The 19,514-nt window shown below is 40.9% G+C and overlaps 2 protein-coding genes across 6 annotated transcripts in view; one reads left to right on the top strand and one right to left on the bottom strand.

Moving 5' to 3' along the window:
• CD109 (CD109 molecule) overlaps window positions 1-14,177 on the bottom strand; it is a 151,496-nt gene extending 137,319 nt beyond the window's left edge. The window contains exons 1-2 of one of the 4 annotated variants that reach the window (XM_060030351.1): window positions 13,952-14,021; window positions 5,462-5,664 (exon numbers count right to left, since the gene is read on the bottom strand). In XM_060030351.1, the coding sequence (XP_059886334.1) occupies window positions 5,462-5,603 (142 nt within the window). In that variant the 5' untranslated portion in view covers window positions 5,604-5,664; window positions 13,952-14,021. Of the gene's footprint in view, window positions 1-5,461; window positions 5,665-9,479; window positions 10,390-13,951 lie in introns of those variants that run through there. The other 3 variants (XM_060030350.1, XM_060030349.1, XM_060030352.1) reach the window with 3 other exon arrangements.
• Window positions 14,155-19,514, top strand: part of SLC17A5 (solute carrier family 17 member 5) — a 58,301-nt gene continuing 52,941 nt past the window's right edge. For both annotated transcript variants that reach the window (XM_060030353.1, XM_060030354.1), the window contains exon 1: window positions 14,155-14,269. In XM_060030353.1, coding sequence (XP_059886336.1) covers window positions 14,176-14,269 — 94 coding nt within the window. In that variant the 5' untranslated portion in view covers window positions 14,155-14,175. The remainder of the gene's footprint in view (window positions 14,270-19,514) is intronic.

Consider the following 19,514-nt stretch of genomic DNA (forward strand, 5'->3'; position numbering starts at 1 on the left):
TTGCTGCGCGCGGGCTTTCTCTAATTGCAGCGAGCGGGGGCTACTCTTCATTGCGGTGCACGGGCTTCTCACTGCGGTGGCTTCTCTTTGTTGCGGAGCACGGGCTCTAGGCGTGCGGGCTTCAGTAGTTGTGGCGTGTGGGCTCAGTAGTTGTGGCTCACGGGCTCTAGAGCACAGGCTCAGTAGTTGTGTCACATGGGCTTAGTTGCTCCGTGGCATGTGGGATCTTCCCGGACCAGGGCTCGAACCCTTGTCCCCTGCATTGGCAGGCAGATTCTTAACCACTGCACCACCAAGGAAGTCCTCTTTGGTGTTTTTTGTTTTTGTTTTTGTTTTGTTTTGTTTTTTGCGGTACGCGGGCCCCTCACTGTTGTGGCCTCTCCCGTTGTGGAGCACAGGCTCTGGACGCGCAGGCTCAGCGGCCATGGCTCACGGGCCCAGCCGCTCCGCGGCATGTGGGATCTTCCCGGACCGGGGCACGAACCCGTGTCCCCTGCATCGGCAGGCGGACTCTGAACCACTGCGCCACCAAGGAAGCCCTCTTTGGTGTTTTTTAAATTTTCTTTACAGGACTCAAAATTTTAGAGTGTGACCCCTCTGAGTTCTAGATGTCTATTTAAGAGGACCCTAGGGTCACATCACGATAGTATGGAAATAACTCTTTTACCTGGAATAGGATGCTTAGTCTTTTGTGTTTGAAGGCCTAAAAGCAGAAATGAGGAGGAATGGTAATTGGGGTGATAGGTCCATAAGGCAACAGAGGCTCGAATTCATCCAGCTTGCATTCTGAATCCAGGAAAAGCCTACTTGCCCCTCTGGCCAGAGAAGAAGCCAGACAGACATTGAGTACTGTCCAGTTTCCCAGGGCGATGTCATTCTTGATCAGCCTGCCACCTAATGGTCATAACAATTGATGCAACGTGTTACTGGTATCACCACATGATCTGAATAGTATGACCTCATCTTTTTCTGTGCCTCAGAGTAAATGCTTTCTGGGTCAAACCGAGGAGGCGAGGAAAGTAAACGTTCCTGTTACAAAGTGACAATGGCAAAAAAATTACTGATAAAAATTCTTATGAAAAGATAAGAAATGTAATTCTTATATTTGTTATAATTAGGAGTGTACCTAAGACAAGTGTTTCAATGTCACTTGCTTAAACTTCATAGAAATGGGCCATCAAAAGCCTCAGCTTGGGGCTTCCCTGGTGGCGCAGCGGTTGAGAGTCTGCCTGCCGATGCAGGGGACATGGGTTCGTGCCCTGGTCCGGGAAGAACCCACATGCCGCGGAGTGGCTGGGCCCGTGAGCCATGGCCGCTAAGCCTGCGCGTCCGGAGCCTGTGCTGCGCAACAGGAGAGGCCACAACAGTGAGAGGACCGCATACCGCAAAAAAAAAAAAAAAAGAGTGGAAGAGGAAAATGCACATTAAGGGGGCGTCTCTCCTCTCCATGATCTAAGGGGGAAAGAAAGGAAGCAACTAAATATTCCCGGGACACTACAATGCTCCAGGAATGTTGCCATCTTGTATGTTACTTAAACTTTGAATAAAAACTTGTGAATTGGTCAAGATCCCCTACACCTTACCATCTATATCCTTGAGTAAATTGCTTACATCTCCAAGCCTCAAGATCCTTGTCTGTCAAGTGGATATAATACCTTGGAGGGGGGCCATAAGGATTAAATGAGAAAAAGAACCTAGCATAGAATAAACTGTAGTAGCTATAAAATTGAAGACAGCTGTTAATCCCATTCTACAGGGGATAAAAATATCAGTTGTAAATTATTGTAAGCTCACTACAACTTTTTAAAAATGCCAAGAAGAATACATCAAAAATCTACAGTTAGAGCCATATCCAGAAACTAACATCTGTTGTCCCATTGATTACTATGGAAAATAAAATGAAATGCTAGTGAGTTTCCAAAGTCTATTTTCAGGTGACCCAGATTGTTGGTTTTCACACATATTGGGTTTATAATGAACTATCAGAAAGGAAAAGATTTATCTTTTCTCTGCCTTTCCCCAGCTCCTGTCAGAAAGTTTTAAAGGTTTCTAAAGTTTGAGGAGATAATTGCTAGTGTGATCTTGTTACCTCAGGATACCTGAAACTATCTCCAGCAATTCCATTCACTCCCAAGTAAGGATCCAGTTATAGAAATGCAGAGTTTCCTTAGACAACACTAAAGTCCCAAGTATTTATCTGTACTAAATACTTTGGCACTACTTTCATAACGTTTTGAACTTATGCAGGGTCTGAATGATTAAATCGTTAATTAATTAATTAATATACATCAACCCTGGTTAGGAGACAGCAGACTGCACTGATTCCCTCATTTGAAACGGGGTAAAGAACTTAAGAGACCCCCTTATGTGTAGGAGTGGGTCTGAACAGCACGAGCAGTTTTGCCTAGACTGAAGGATAGTTTCCAGAAATACATCTCGATAAAAATTTGTCAGTCCCCAAAAAATATATACGACACGGGAAGCACATGTTGCAGCACACAAGCACTGTTGGTGCAGAGATATTCTAGGAGGTTAATAACCTTAGTTTTTGACCTTAATCTGATCATCTCTTCTCCCTCAGATAAGTCCTCCCTACAGCTCCACCTTGCAGTCCCAATAAAAGACCGTGTCTTCCTATCGACTCACTGATACTCTTCTCCACAGAAAGCGTTGTACGGGGTCCACCTCTGCGGACATCACTGTGGCTTAGCTGTCAGCTTGGCTACTTGAGAGACAACAGTGTGACAATAAAACAATAGACTCTTGGGATTTTTTTTTTCAAATAAACACAAATTAATGTAAAAGAGAACACAAGTTTTAACAGATTAAATGCCTTTTCTCCAATTCTCTATCCCTCAAAATACTTTTGGAACTTTCTTTGTAAAACTCTATTAAGAGCCATTTCTTCACTCCTTCATACAATCTAATTATTTTATAGCCACATCTTGTAAGTTAAAACTGTGACCTATTTTGACTGCTTTCATTTATATGTAAGGATGTCACTACATATAGCATTATTAATTATGTATCTTGATGTTGGTTTTTACTTGGAGTTGGAGGGATTAATCAATCACTAAAACTCTGAGTTTCAGTTTTGCTTTAGTTGTTTGGATTTTTGTCCCCTGGTGCTTGCTTGTTTGTAGACAAACCGAAAGGGGTCTATTGATGGAGACTGGTATCACCTCACCAACTGATGTAACCAGTTCTGATGGAATTTTTTAAACACAGAATGGATTAAATTTTAATATTGTGTTTTATTAGCATTCTAACTAGTGAGTTGTAAGATTGTGATTTTTATTCCTGAGGAACTCAATTAGAAAGATAAGCCCAACATAACTGCATTTTTCTTTTTACTTAAATTACTGGTACAGAAAACAACTATAAATGTGTCCTATTAAAAAGAATACCTGGGACTTCCCTGGTGGCACAGTGGTTAAGAATCCACCTGCCAATGCAGGGGACAGTGGTTCAAGCCCTGGTCTGGGAAGATCCTACATGCCACGGAGCAACTAAGCCCGCGAGTCACAACTACTGAGTCCACAAGCCGCAACTACTGAAGCCCGCGCACCTAGAGCCCGTGTTCCGCAACAAGAGAAGCCACTGCAATGAGAAGCCCACACACCTCAATGAAGAGTAGCTCCCACTTGCTGCAACTAGAGAAAGCCCACACACAGCAACAAAGACCCAACGCAGACAAAAAAAAAAAAAAAAAAAAAAAACCTAAAGAATGAAAATTCAGCTATCCCTCTACAAAAGGATTGATCATAGCTCTCTAAAAAGCAGCAAACGCTCATGTGTCATCTTAAATATGGTTGAATTTATATAAAACTTTTAGGAATACAACCATCAGAAAAATAAGTTGCTTCTGTGTTAATTAGCAGGTTATAGTGATGTTGTAACACTTTCTAATATCCAGATCCCATTATCTCAGATTATTTTTTCTGCTATAAAACAACAATGACGTTTCTAAGCCAGTATATCCTTCATTAGTCAGGAAATAGGAACGTATATGTGGAGAGAATTCTGACCGAAAGGGATTATCAGGAGGACTGACTCAACAGCACTGTGGCTTCACGTACTACTTAGAAGAACAGATTTGAACCTTAATCTTCTAATCTGCCTGAGTCATTCAATTTTGAGTTGCTTTGCACGCAGTTTTAGCTTATTTCTGAAGGTCATCCTGTTTCTTCTTCTTGTGTGATTTTCCCAGTTGATTCACTATCTGCTTCACTGATAATTCACAACATTTGCAAAAATCGATGTATTTTAAATTCCCTGAAGTTGAAGAGATACAACTAAGACATATCTTCTAAATTTTTCAGTGTATTTAAATTTTACGTATCGGTCTTTTCCAGGCTTTTCACAGAGGCAAAATTACTTATATCTTGTTTTTAAGTGACTGCTTTTTCAGCTTCTCTATAGCAAATCAGTGAAAGGAAACTGACAAAGAAAATGCCATGTAATTTATAATCAGCAACTAACTTTACATATTATGTACCTATCATTGAAATGACTTCCAAGACTAAGCCAAACTGTACTCAGAAGTTTTAAGATGCAAGGGTAACACAGGAGATGTAGAAAATCAAGAAAATTATGAAGAAGCACCATCCTCGGGTTTGAATTCTAGAAAAGGCAATAAATCTGAATTGTAATAGTGGCTCTCACTGATCCTGGACAAATCACTTCATTCAATTGCCATGCATTAGTTAAAACAGTTATAATTCCCACGTGTCTGTGGGTATATTACAATAATTACTCAATTGTTAGGTTGAAAAACACTGAGGAAATTTAAACTCTGCTATAAAAATAATTGAGTGCACGCTTTCACGTAAACAGGACGAAAAACTGTTCACATTTACCTGCCTTATTTTGTTTTTATTTCGATCACTGCCTGAGGACATCTGTCAGTACAGCCGCCTGAAGTAAACAGGATATGGGAAAGTATGCCCAGACTGTTCGTTTTTGAAATTCCTTTCTAAAAATATTATCACTCATCCTCTCGAACACATTAATCATATACCACTGGCTCTCTAGAACATATAAATTAAAAATATGTCCTCTAACTTTCATAATTGTTAGATAAATATTTATACTTCCCTTGGACAGTAATTAAGAACTATTTCCTTCAAGGTACATTTTACTTATAAACTCCTTGGAGGCAGAAATCATGTTTATTCATCTCATACACTCTCATAGCACCCAGGACAGGCCCTCACACATAATACGAAGCTTCGTAAATATTTCTTAAGCTGTTCTGTCTGCTTAGAGCTGGAATGGAAGATAAGTAAGTCAAGGTCCCTGTTCTCAAGGAATGACTCACACACTATAAACCGTCTTAGATAACACTATGTGCTATAATAAAGGTATGGACAACACACACGAGAGCAAGAAAAAAGGAGAGATTGTCAAGAGATCTTTAAAAAAAGGTGACATTTTAGTCTAAGGACAAATAAGAACTCACCATGCACAAAAGAAGCAAACAAGGAAAACATGGTGTGCAGTCCAATGTGTAAAGCACCAAGCAGGTGCAGGAAGTGTGGAAGATAACTGGATACTGGTGCCAGTCTGTAAGGATCTCGTGTTCTCCACCAAAGAATTTGCATTTTATCTTCTAGACAAGTAGTCTCCAAAGTGGGGTGCACTCACTCCGGAGCATATGCAAACCTATTCAGGAAAAAAACAGAACATCTATTTGTATTTATATTTTCTCATCCTTTTTAATTTTGAGTGTTTGTTGAGTGTAATGTGTGTATGTGTGTGTGTGTCTGTGTGTGTGTGTAATTTATAAAGAAAAAGACACACGTTGGGTCCATATTCAGAATTCTTACTGATGGAGTACACAATCAAAAACGTGAAGACCCAGGCAATAAGCTACCATTGAAGGGTTTTTAAAAGGGGTAACAGTATCAGACCTATATTATGCAGAGATAGCACTAAGGTACACGTAGATGATACTTTACCAGGGAATGGAGAAATATTTTTTCCAGCTCTGTTGAGATACTGACATATAACTTATGCAAGCTTTTAAGGTATACAACGTGATGATTTAACACATGTATATATTACAAAATGATACCACAGTAAGGTTAGTTAACACCTCCGTCCCCTCGTATGATTGTCTCTCTGTGTGCACGAGTGTGGTGATGACATTTAAGATTTCCTCTCTCAACTTTCAAATACATAATACAGTATTGTTAATTATAGACACCATGCTGTACATTAGATCCCTTGAACTTATTGATCTTGTAACTGGGAGTTTGTACCCTTTGCCTGACATCGTCCCCATTGTCCTCGCCCCGCCCCCAGCCCTTGGCAACAAGCATCCTACTCTCTAGTTCCGGGTTCAGCTTTTTAGATTTCACATATAAGTGAGAACATACAATGTTTGTCTTTCTCTGCCTGACATTTTACTTAGCATAATGTCCTCGAGGTCCATCTATGTTGTCACAAGAGGCAAAATTTCCTTTTTTATATAGGTGAATGATATTCCACCATATTTTCTTTATCCATTCATTTGTTAATGGACACTTAGGTTGTTTCCATATCTTGGCTATTGTGAACAATGCTGCAGTGAACATGGGAGTGCAGGTATTTCTTTGAGATCCTGACTCCACTTCCTTCAGATATATATCCAGAAGTGGAACTGCTGGATCATATGGTAGTTCTATTTTTAATTTCTTGAGGAACCTCCATACTGTTTTCCATAGTGGCTGCACCAATTTACATTCCCACCAACAGCGCACGAGGGTCCCCTTTTCTCCACAGCTTCACCAACATTTGTTAGCTTTTGTCTTTTTGATAATAGCCATTCTAACAGGTGTGAGGTGATACCTCATGATTTTGATTTGCATTTCCCTGATGATTAGTGATGCTGAGCATCTTTTCATGTACCTGTTTGGCCATTCATATGTCTTCTTTGGAAAAGAAGTCTATTCAAGTCCTTCACCCATTTTTTAATCAGACCATTTGGTTTTCATCTTGTTGAATTCTATGCGTTCCTTTAGGTATGTTAGGATATTAACCCCTTATCAGACAGACGGTTTGCAAATATTTTCTCCCATTCTTTTTATTCTGATGATTGTTTCTTTTGCTATGCAGAAGCTTTTTAGTTTGATGTAGCTCCACTTAGTCTTTATTTTGTTGCTTGTGCTTTCAGTGTCATATCCAAAAAATCACTGCCATGACCAATGTCAAGGAGCTTTTTTCCTATGTTTTCTTCTAAGGGGTTTTACAATTTCAGGCCTCCCATTTAAGTCTTTAATGCATTTTGAGTTGACTTTTGTAAATGATATAAGATAGAGGTCCGATTTCACACTTCTGCATGTAGTTGTCCAGTTTTCCCAACACCAGTTATTGAAGACGCTAACCTTGACCCAGTGAATATTATTGGCACCCTTGTCAAATATTAGTTGACCTTATAAGTGTGGGTATTTCTGAGCTCTCAATTCTGTTCCATTGGTCTATGTAACCATTTTTATGCCAGTACTGTTTCAATTACTATAGCTTTGTAATAAAGTTTGAAATCAGGAGTTGTGATGCCTGTATTATAAGGAAAATATATTAGAGAGAACCTTAGACTTAATAGAAATTTTCCCACCAATCCTATCCTTTTAAAATATTTTTACACTCTTTCTTAAATAATTACATTAGGTCATTGTTTTAAGTTAGGCTGATCTGTGGTACTTAAAGTTTTAGTGTTTCTCCTTTGCAAAACTCTATTTTCTGAGCAAATATTTTGACTAATATTCTATATAAGTTACAAAGGTAATTTGAGGAAAAAAATGATCAGTGGAATTTAACTCACAGAATTCTATGAGGAAAAGGTCTCCAAATGGTGAAATGTTTCTTCATACAAAATAATATGACACAATTTAAAGAAAATAGTTGCTAAATCCTAGAGATTCAAAACTATAAAATGACAAAGAATTCTGAAATTAATCCGAAGAAATCAACTCTCTGATGATCAACTGTCAAGTTTGGCAAAAAAAAAAATAAATTAAAACATTGAAAAAAATATCTCAATAACCATTATATCTCAATAATCATTATCATTTGTGATTATAATTATTTACTTTAGAGGAAAATCTGGGATAAAGAAAGGATGATTTTATAGGGCCACACTGTTCATCCAAAAATTCCTTTACCGACTTTATTTCTAAATTTAGTGATTCAAATATTTGTCTCTCCATTGAGTTTTTTAATCCCTATATATTCCTACCTACTTGAAATTCTCACCTTGGTAGTTTCACCATGGCCAACATGATAAGGCACTGTGAAACATGATAAGCACAGTGAAAGAAACATGGTTAGGAACTTCCCAGCTCACAGAGATAAATGAGACTTGGTACCAGCTCCTAGGACACCAGCTCACAAAAAGGAACTAAAACAGCTGCACAGCCAACTACTAACCATGTAGTTCCAGATAGAACGTGATACGTGTTTTAAAAGAGGTATAAGGAAAATCAAAAGGGAGTTCCTCTACACTGTTGGTGGGAATGTAAACTGGTACAGCCACTATGGAGAACAGTATGGAGATTCCTTAAAAAAGTAAAAATAGAGCTACCATATGACCCAGCAATCCCACTCCTGGGCATATGTCCGGGGAAAACCATAATTTGAAAAGATACATGCATTGCAGCACAATTTACAATAGCCAAGACATGGAAGCAACCTAAATGTCCATCGACAAATGAATGGATAAAGAAGATGTGGTATATAAATACAATTGAATACTACTCAGCCATAAAAAAAAATGAAATAATGCCACTTGCAGCAACATGGATGGACCTAGAGATTATCATACTAGGTGAAGTAAGTCAGGAGAAAGACAAACATTATATGATATCACTTATATGTGAAATCTAAAATATGACACAAGTGAAGTTAGTTACAAAACAGAAGCAGACCCACAGATATAGAAAACAAATTATTGTTGCCAAAGGGGAAAGGGGGTGGGGGGGAGGGATAAATTGGGAGTCTGGGATTAGCAGATACAAACTTCTATATATAAAACAGATAAACAACAAAGGAACTATATTCAATATCCTGTAATAAACCGTAATGGAAAAGAATATGTATGTGTGTGTGTGTGTGTGTGTGTGTGTGTGTGTATAACTGAATCGCTTTGCTGTACACCAGAAACTAGCACAACATTGTAAATGAAATATATTTCAAAATAAATAAATAAATAAAGGAGTTCTTAAGATGGATAAGCTCATTTTCCAAAACAAACTTAATAAAAATGATAATAGCTAACATATATTGAGACTACCCATCATGTACCATGATTTGCATGCATTATATTACTTATTCCTCATAATAACCCTATGAGTTGTTTAACAATAATAGTTGTTTCTATTATTATCTTCATTTTATAGAGGAAAAAAACAGCTAGATTCTTTTGAACTACGCACTGCTCAGAAGACATTCTTTTCCCATGTAAACACAGGATTTGGCGGGAAAAAAAAATAAGTCCTCACATGGTCTACAACTGTGCTGTCCAAAATGGTAGCCCAAGCCACGTGTGGTCATTAAACACTTGAGATGTGACTGGTCTTAATGAAGATGTGCTGTAAGTATAAAATACACACCAGGTTTCGAAGAATTAGCACTGAAAAAAGAATGTAACATACCTTATTAAGTGTTTTATACTGATTAGATGTTGAATTGGTAAAATTTTTGGTATATTGGGTTAAAGAATGTATATTATAGAGTTAATTTCACCTTTTTTTTGTTTCTTAAGTTTTTAATGAGGCTACTGGAAAATGTTAAATTACATATATGTCTTGCGTTATATTTCTATTGAATAGCACTGGTTTAGAGTGTTGTTAAAGAAAGGAATTACTAACCAAAAAATAAATAACATCAACAACAATCTTCTATGGTAGCGAGCAGGAATTAAATGTCAGAAATAAGGAAGAAAAAGGTGTTATCTTACACTTTTTAAAAAAAATCCTCTTGAGAAGATTATAAAAGAAAACAATAACAAAAAAATTGGGCCTGGGGCTTCCCTGGTGGCGCAGTGGTTGAGAGTCTGCCTGCCGATGCAGGGGACGCGGGTTCGTGCCCCGGTCCAGGAAGATCTCACATGCCGCGGAGCGGCTGGGCCCGTGAGCCATGGCCGCTGGGCCTGCGCGTCCAGAGCCTGTGCTCCGCAACGGGAGAGGCCACAGCAGTGAGAGGCCCGCGTACCGCAAAAAAAATTTTTTAAATTGGGCCTGGAATCAATGTAACAAGAAGTACACCCAGCACCCATCTTGGTTTCTAATATCATTCACCTTGGAGAAATAGCAGGAGCAGAGACTATACAGGATGAGCTGGGACAGCTTGTAATACCGGAAAGTAAGGTAGTGCTCAAAAAAAACACAGCAGGGGCATATAAAAGGGGCACAGGAGCCAACTGAAAGAGCTCCCAGTTACCAAAGCTGGAACAATTTGAGCAATAAAATAAATAACAAAGTGTTGGATTATAACCCAAAGTATAAGATAAATAACCATGAGTCCATACTAATACAAATAAATGATTGAATAAATAAACAAATGGGGGTGGGAGGGAGGGAGAGATTGGGAGTTCAGGATTGACATGTACACACTGCTATATTCAAAACAGATAACCATGGGAGTTCCCTGGAGGTCCAGTGATTAGGACTCTGTGCTTTCACTGCCGTGAACCAGGTTCAATCCCTGGTCGGGAAACTAAGATCCTGCAAGCCGCACATCATAGCCAAAAAAACCCGATAACCAACAAGGACCTACTGTACAGCACAGGGAACTCTGCTCAGTCCTCTGTAATAACCTAAATGGGAAAAGAATTTGAAAAAGAATAGATACATGTATATGTATAACTGAATCACTTTGCTGTACACCTGAAACTAACACAACATTGTTAATCAACTATACTCCAATACTAAATAAAAATGTAAAAATAAATAAATAAAATTAGAGTCCCTAATTTTAAAAAATATATAAAATGAACAAATGGTGGGAAACAGACACTTCTCCCATACAAAAGAATTCTGCCCCTCAAACAGGTGAAGCATAAAGTCCCTGCCCCTCAAGTAGAGGCTGCACATACTGAGCGAAAAGAATGGAACGGGAGGGGGAGAAAAAGAGGAACTTGAGGAAAAACCTGACAAACACCATCTCAGGCATGTGATGAAGTTTACCACCACCAGTGATAACCGTCGGTGATAAGTTATGTTGACAGCATATTCCCTTGAAATTATGTGATGAGGATGGCACTTTACCTCTGTGGTCTTTAACCCCATAACCCCAGTCTAATTATAATAAAAACATCGAACAAAGTCAAATTGGGAGCCTTTCTACAAAACCTACCAGTACTCTACAAAACTTTCAAGATCAGTAAAAACAAGGAAGGTCTGAGAAACTGTCAGTCTACAGGAGCCCAATGAGACACAATGCCTAAATACAATATAATGTGGCATCCTGGATGGAATCCTGGGACAGAAAAAGAACATTAGGTAGAAACTAAATAAATCTGAATATAAAGTATGAACTTCCATTAACAATAATCTATCAGGGCTTCCCTGGTCGCGCAGTGGTTAAGAATCCGCCTGCTAATGCAGGGGTCACAGGTTCGAGCCCTGGTCCAGGAAGATCCCACATGCCGTGGAGCAACTAAGCCCGTGCACCACAACTACTGAGCCCATGAGTCACAACTACTGAAGCTTGCGCGCCTAGAGCCCGTGCTCTGCAACAAGAGAAGCCACCACAACGAGGAGCCTGCGCACCGCAACGAAGAGTAGCCCCCGCTCAGTGCAACTAGAGAAAGCCCACGTGCAGCAACAAAGACCCAATGCAGTCAAAAATAAATAAATAAATGTATTTTTTTTAAATCTATCAATATTGGCTAATTAGTTGTGATCAATGTATCATACTAATGTAAGACATCTGCAACAGGTCAAACAAGGCAAAGGGTATGAAAAACTCTCTGGACTATCTCTACAACTTTTCTGTAAACTTAAAACTTCTATAATAAAAAGTGTGGGTTGTTTGTTTTTTTTAAAGGACCTCCTGTGGTTTGAAATATTTCAAGTCTGTTGGAATCTTTATTCCCTGGTTCAAGTCTTTTATAACCTTGCTATTCAAACCTGTGAATAGTGGTCACCTGTGAGCTTCCTAACAATACAGAATCTCAGGCCCATCCCAGATATACTAGCCCGGGTCCGCCAGAGAAACAGAACCAATAGTGTGTGTGTGTGTGTGTGCGTGCAGGCACATAATAAGAATTATAAGGAAATGGCTTGTGCAATTATGAAGGCTGGCCAGCCTAAATCAGCGTGTAGCCTGGCAGCCTAGAGACCCATGGTGCAAATGAAGTCTGAAAGCAGTCTGCTAGAGAATCCCCCCGTGCTCAGAGGGTAGGTCTTCTATTCAGGCCTTAGATTAATGGAATAAGGTCTACTCACATTACAGAGGGCAATCTGCTTTACCCAGAGTTCACCAATTTAAATGTTAACCTCATCCAAAAGCACCCTCCAAGTAGATACATAAAATTAACTGTTACGAAATACTGTTATCACTTATATGTGGAATCTAAAGAATAAAACAAATGAATATAACAAAACAGAAGTAGACTCACAGATACAGAGAACAAACTAGTGGTTCCCAGTGGGAAGAGGGAAGGGCAGAGGGACAAGATAGAGGTAGGGGGTTAAGAGATACAAACTACTCTGTATAATATAAATAAGCTACAAGGATACATTGTACAGCACAGGGAATATAAGCAATATTTTATAATAACTTTAAATGGAGTATAATCTATAAAAATTTCGAATCACTGTGTTGTATACCTGAAACTAATATACTGTAAATCAATTAAACCTCAATTTTTTAGAAATCAATGTATTTTATAATATCATATTAACAAACAAAAACCAAACAATGGTATTTTAAAATTTTTTAATTAACTGTCATACCGCACCTGATAAACCTGAACGTGAATTTTAAAAGGAACTGCCTGGTGATTTCCTACATTCAAGTTTAAGGGGCATTGCTCTACAAGATTCCTGAAGGGCCAGAATCCTCCTCGGACAGTTTAAATCTCATACAGGATAATTTCAGTAACTCAGAAACAAGGCTTGATTTGTCCTCCTTGTAACGTGATGACCTTACTAGCATTTACCGATCTGGAGGTTAGGGATGCCTCCAGCAGTCGCTGCCACCCTCCCCTCCGGACAAGGTTGACCCTCTCATTTGTTCCCATGTGGACCTCACCAAGCCTCTGACCTGGCTGATTTAACTGTTGACTTGTGGGTTTCTTCCCTGCTGCAATGAACTCCCCAAGGGCACCTACCGTATCTCATTTGCCCTTTCATCTCCAGTTCTTTATGACCCACAGAGAACTGCCTGTGGTCAGAAGAGGTTTGTCCCACTCCCACCCCCTCCCCGCAAGGCAGGCTAGTGCATTTTCCTAGCGCTTCTACCTTAGGGTCAGCAAATGCCAGGAGAACCTGTTCGATTTAGACCTGTGGAGACATACGTCACATGATTCTACAGGGTGAACCATATGAAACTGCTGATACTGGGTTATTTTGACCTACGAAGTAGGCAATTACATAGGACTCAACAATACGTTTCTATTGCCTGGTTTTCCGCCTCAAAGGGTATCCTAGAGACAATATGCTGTCACGGTCAGATAGTACCAGGGTTGCTAATATTCACGGCAATTTACTACTATAACTGAACGTCAAATACAAAACATCCACTCCAAGTTCGGTCCAAGCCCTCCCCTCAATTATGCACGATTTAAGCCCCTGCCGCCCGCCTCAAGGTTCCCAGTCACCCCTGCTCCCTGAGCAACTTGTAAAGGGAGCGCCAGGGAGGGGAACGCTGTTCCTTAGAACACCAGCGACCCAGCGGGCCAGCTACCTAGGCGCCAACTGCGCCTCAGCAAGCCCAGACGCCCGAACCCCGCCGTCCCCCTCACTACCGGTTGCCGAGTTGCCGGAACCCAAGATGGCGACAGGGGCGGAGTCTGCGTAACTGCCCCTGGGCGGGGCCCGAGGCAAGACGTGGCCGAGGGGCGGTGCCAGGCCGGGGGCGGTGCCAGCGGCCCAGCTCGGCCTGGCCACCGCGGCCCGGGGGGTCTTCGGCTGTTCAGTCTGAGTTTTCTTTTCCGCTGGGTGGTCGGTGCCGCCGCTCCTTGGAGGCGTCATGAAGTCCCCGGTTCCGGACCTTGCCCCGAGCGACGGCGAGGAGGGCGAGGACCGCACGCCGCTCTTGCAGCGCGCCCCGCGGGCGGAAACCGGTGAGCAGCTGAGAGAATCAGGGTCTTCGGGCGGGAGGCGGTCCCAAGGTAGAGGGTGTCCAGAGCTGCTTAAGCGCGAGGGGACTGAGAACGCGGGGCCCATCCAGGACCCCACTCAGCCCCCGCCTTCTCGGGTGCCCAGAAGCAGCTCTGGGGCCCAGGAGGCGGGCTGGACCGTGAGGCCGGGCCGGGTCGGGCGGAGGCTCGGGCGGGACCTCTGCAGGCGCAGCCCCGGGGACCTCGGCAGGTGCAGCCCCGGGGGCCTCGGCAGGTGCAGCAGGCGGGCCCGGGCGGGGAGCTGCTGGGCGCTGGCGGCGCTGGGCTCCCGGCGATTTTCTGTAGTTTTGAGCCGGGGTCCCTGTGGAAGAACGAACTTGGGGAGAATCTTGAAATCAATGGGCAGAGGGCGGAGGGGAGGACCCCGTAGAAGAGCGAACTGGGGAGAAATCTGCAATGGAAGGATAGAGGGCGGGACGGAGCCGCGGGCTCTTCCTCCGTGTCACTGCCAGGTTGCCACAGCTCTTCGCCCTCCAGCACGTGATCTGGTAGCTAGCTCCCTGGGCATGAAGAGGAGACACAAAAAAGGACTGAGGTTAACATTTGTGAGTATGCGGAGGAAAATTATTGGATAACCCAGCGAATATCTTGAAATTGTGCGATAAGAGATTAAAAGTACTGCATACATTTCCCCCCCCGTATAGCTGTCTACGATTAAGTCTCAGCACTCTACGACTTAAGTTAGGAAACAGGTTATCCTCAAGATAGGTTATTGATAGAGCACTAAGGTAATTTGCACAAAGTCTTGCAACAAATGGAAAAAGAGTTACTTCACAATGCATATTCCCTGAATTTGGGGAAATTAAAATATTTTGCTATACTTCTTTAAAAGAAATTAAAACTAAAGAATAAATCAGTTTGCATGCATTCTATAGTTTCAAAGATGTGTGCATGAGAAACAGAGTTGAATTCGAAATTTGACTTTTCCTGACCAAGAACAGTACAATCCTGTGGTATCTTCTAAATTTGTTTTTATCATTACCAGATGGTGGCAGTAGAGGTGGTAACATTATAGCTCTATCTGGCAACTGGGAGCTTATTTTTGTGGGCGCTCAATGTAAACACTGTACCATAATGCCGTTTTACCTGGAAGTCAGACTTAGTTCCATAAACTGATCTTTTTCTATAGCATATGAGTTAGATTTCTATAATCCTCTTCTGCCAAATAATCTAGTTTGGAAATACAGAAATAATAAAGATATTCCCTAGAGACTACTATATTCTGTTGCAATTGGGAAACATATATATAAATATAATCAAATTTTAGCTCAAATGTTAAACATCAGTGGTTGTAAGGAAAATGCAGATTAAAACCACAATGAGCCGTTACACACTTACTAGAATGGCTAAAGTTAAAATGGCTGAAGATACCAAATATTGGCCAACATACAGAATAACTAGAACTCTCATATTTTGCTTGTAAGAGTGTAAAATGGTACAACTACTTTGGAAAACTGGCAATCTATTTTAAAGTTAAACATACATTACCATAATACCAAACAATGTTTATAACAGCTTTAATTCATAATAGTAAAAAACTGGAAACAACATATCCATCAGTTCATCAGCAGGTGAATGGATAAACAAATTGTGGTATATTCATGCATACTCAGTGGTATTATAAAAAGAAATTCCTGATACACATAACAACGTGGGTAAATCTCAGACACAAAAGAAACCACCATATTAATGTATGACTCCATCAGTATGACGTTCTAAACAAGCAGAACTAATCTGTAATAACAGGAAGCCGATCAGTGGTTGCCTGGAAGCTACAGGCAGGAAGGAATTGCCTGCAGAGGCACTAGGGTACTTTTTAGGGTACAAGATGCAGATGGGAAAGTTCTGCAGCTTGACTGGGATTCACAGATGTATACATTTGTCAAAATTCACCAAACTGTACACTTGAAATGGGAGCATTTTATTGTATGTAAAATATACCTCAATAAAGTAGATTGAAAAAGAAAAAAATTAACTCATTCCTTTTAAGAACAATCCCTGCTTGATTCATGGGTTGAGTGTATAGATCTTAGCCCTGTTCCTCATGCCTTGAGGCGGCTGTCTTCATTATAACCATTTTCCTTCTTATTTTTACTCTTTACATACCACTGGAGAGCAAAAGTGACGTAAGAATAGCAGCAACACATTTTGTTTTGCTATTTAAAATATGATAAGGGTTTTAGAGAATAGGCGCCTACCGTTATAGAGTATTGCATTAGTCAACAATATTTTTATTTATTTTTATTTATTTATTTATTTATTTATTTATTTGTGGTACGTGGGCCTCTCACTGTTATGGCCTCTCCCGTCGCGGAGCACAGGCTCCGGACGCGCAGGCTCAGTGGCCATGGTTCACGGGCCCCGCTGCTCCGCGGTATGTGGGATCTTCCCGGACCAGGGCACGAACCCGCGTCCCCTGCATCGGCAGATGGACTCTCAACCACTGCGCCACCAGGGAAGCCCGTCAACAATATTTTAAATTAAGCTCTGTGTCTGGGGTGCTGCGAGCAGGACAGGAGAGGGGCACCAGGAGAAGGGATGGAAAAGACAAAGATGGATGTAACCGCTTTATAAGAGGCACCAGGTATTACCTCATTTTCTCGCAGTAGTGCCCTTTGTCCTAACTTTAGTCATACTATCTACCATGTACGGCTAATAGGAGAAACACGATGCCCGTTAGTTATATTTTTTAAGTTATGTTCTATATATTTACTTTGCACATTCCAGAAAGTGTAGGTGTTTAAAAAAAACAAAAAAAAACTTTCCATCCAGAATTGGGTTTTTTTCACTTTTGGTGCCTGAAGACCTTCAGCAGACCTTAAAACCTCTCTTTCTATATGTTTGCATATGTTTTACTTATCTTTTATGTTTGTTTCTGGAACAAACCTCTATGAAATTAGCTGTACCTTATCTATGCCTATGTGTATAGTTTTATTTTTCAGAAGAGAAAAGCTGATAAAATGTTCGTCATAAAATTTTACAGCGGTTAAAAGACCTTAGAGACTAACTCCTATCAAGTGGGCATCATTTTATATGTAAACAGCTGAGGGCCAGAAAGGTTAAGTTCCCACTATTGCTGTAGCCATATTAAGGACTAACCAGAGTTTTTCCAGTTTTTAGTCCCGTCCTTCCTCCTTGTCACAACACTGCCACATTTGTGTTACGTTGGAGAAATTCCTGTTTGCAAAATGCTTAATCATTTTTGTTGAATCCTTCACAAATTTGAAAGTTCCCTGCTCCGTCATGAATAAGAGGACGTGGTTTTGTGTTATGCATAGTGCTGCTTTATTGAGAGAGCTAAAATTAAAGTATGTTTCTGTAGTGTTAAGACCAATGCAGGGGACAGGGGTTCAAGCCCTGGTCCGGGAAGATCTCACATGCCGTGGAGCAACTAAGGCCGTGTGCCACAACTACTGAGCCTGCGCTCTAGAGCCTGCGAGCCACAGCTGCTGAGCCCGTGTGCTACAGCTACTGCAGCCCGCGTGCCTAGAGCCCGTGCTCCACAACAAAGACAAGCCACCACAATGAGAAGCCTGTGCACTGCAATGAAGAGTAGCCCCCGGTCACCGCAACTCGAGAAAGCCTGTGCACAGCAACAAAGACCCAATGCAGCCAAAAATAAATAAATTTATTTTAAAAAAAAAAAAGAATATGTCTCAGGTTGACAGAACACAACAGAATTCTCAGTAACCTGTCAGTAACCTGACTGGTTTGCTTTTCGAGCATTTGCTTTTACGTAGTCAGGTAGATTTCAGAGATGCACACCAAAGTGATGGGGGACATCCATGTTGCTGCAAATGACATTATTTCATTCTTTTTTATGGCTGAGTAATATTCCATTGTGTATATGTACCACATCTTCTTTATCAATTCCTCTATCGATGGACATTTAGGGTGCTTCCATGTCCTGCCTATTGTAAATAGTGCTACAATGAACACTGGGTGCATATGTCTTTTCTAGTTATGGTTTTCCCCAAATATATGCCCAGGAGTTGGATTGCTGGATCATATGATAGCTCTATTTTTAGTTTTTTAAGGAAACTCCATATGGTTCTCCATAGTGGCTGTACCAGTTTACATTCCTACCTACCAACAGTGTAGGAGGGTTCCCTTTTCTCCACACCCTCTCCAGCATTCATTGTTTGTAGACTTTTTGATGATGGCTATTCTGACTGGTGTGAGGTGATACCTCATTGTAGTTTTGATTTGCATTTCTCTAATAATTAGTGATGTTGAGTATGTTTTCATGTGCTTCTTGGCCATCTGTATGTCTTCTTTGGAGAAATATCTATTTAGATCTTCTGCCCATTTTTTGATTGGGTTGTTTATTTTTTTGATATTGAGCTGCATAAGCTATTTGTATATTTTGGAGATTAATCCCTTGTTGGTTGCTTCGTTTGCAAATATTTTCTCCCATTTTGAGGGTTGTCTTTTCATTTTGTTTATGGTTTCCTTTGCTGTGCAAAATCTTTTAAGTTTCATTAGGTCCCCTTTGTTTTCTTTGTTTTTATTTTCATTACTCTAGGAGGTGGATCAAAAAAGATATTGCTGCGATTTATGTCAAAGAGTGTTCTGCCTATGTTTTCCGCTAAGAGTTTTATTGTGTCCAGCCTTACATCTAGGTCTTTAATCCTTTTTTTTTTTTTTTCAGTATGCGGGCCTCTCACTGTTGTGGCCTCTCCCGTTGCGGAGCACAGGCTCCGGCCGCGCAGGCTCAGTGGCCATGGCTCACGGGCCCAGCCGCTCCGCGGCTTGTGGGATCTTCCCAGACCAGGGCACGAACCCGTGTCCCCTGCATCGGCAGGCGGACTCTCAACCACTGCACCACCAGGGGAGCACTTTAATCCATTTTGAGTTTATTTTTGTGTATGGTGTGAAGGAGTGTTCTAATTTCATTCTTTTACCTGTAGCTGTTCAGTTTTCCCAGCACCACTTATTGAAGAGACTGTCTTTTCTCCATTATATATTCTTGCTTCCTTTGTCATAGATTAGGTGACCATAGGTGTGTGGGTTTATCTCTGGACTTTCTATCCTGTTCCATTGATCTATATTTCTGTTTTTGTGCCAGTACCATACTGTCTTGATTACTATAGCTTTGTAGTATAGTCTGAAGTCAGGGAGCCTGATTCCTTCAGCCTAGAGATTGTCATACTGAGTGAAGTAAGTCAGAGAAAGACAAATATGATAT

Source organism: Delphinus delphis, chromosome 14, assembly GCF_949987515.2.
Source record: "Delphinus delphis chromosome 14, mDelDel1.2, whole genome shotgun sequence".
In the NCBI taxonomy this organism is placed as follows: domain Eukaryota; kingdom Metazoa; phylum Chordata; class Mammalia; order Artiodactyla; family Delphinidae; genus Delphinus; species Delphinus delphis.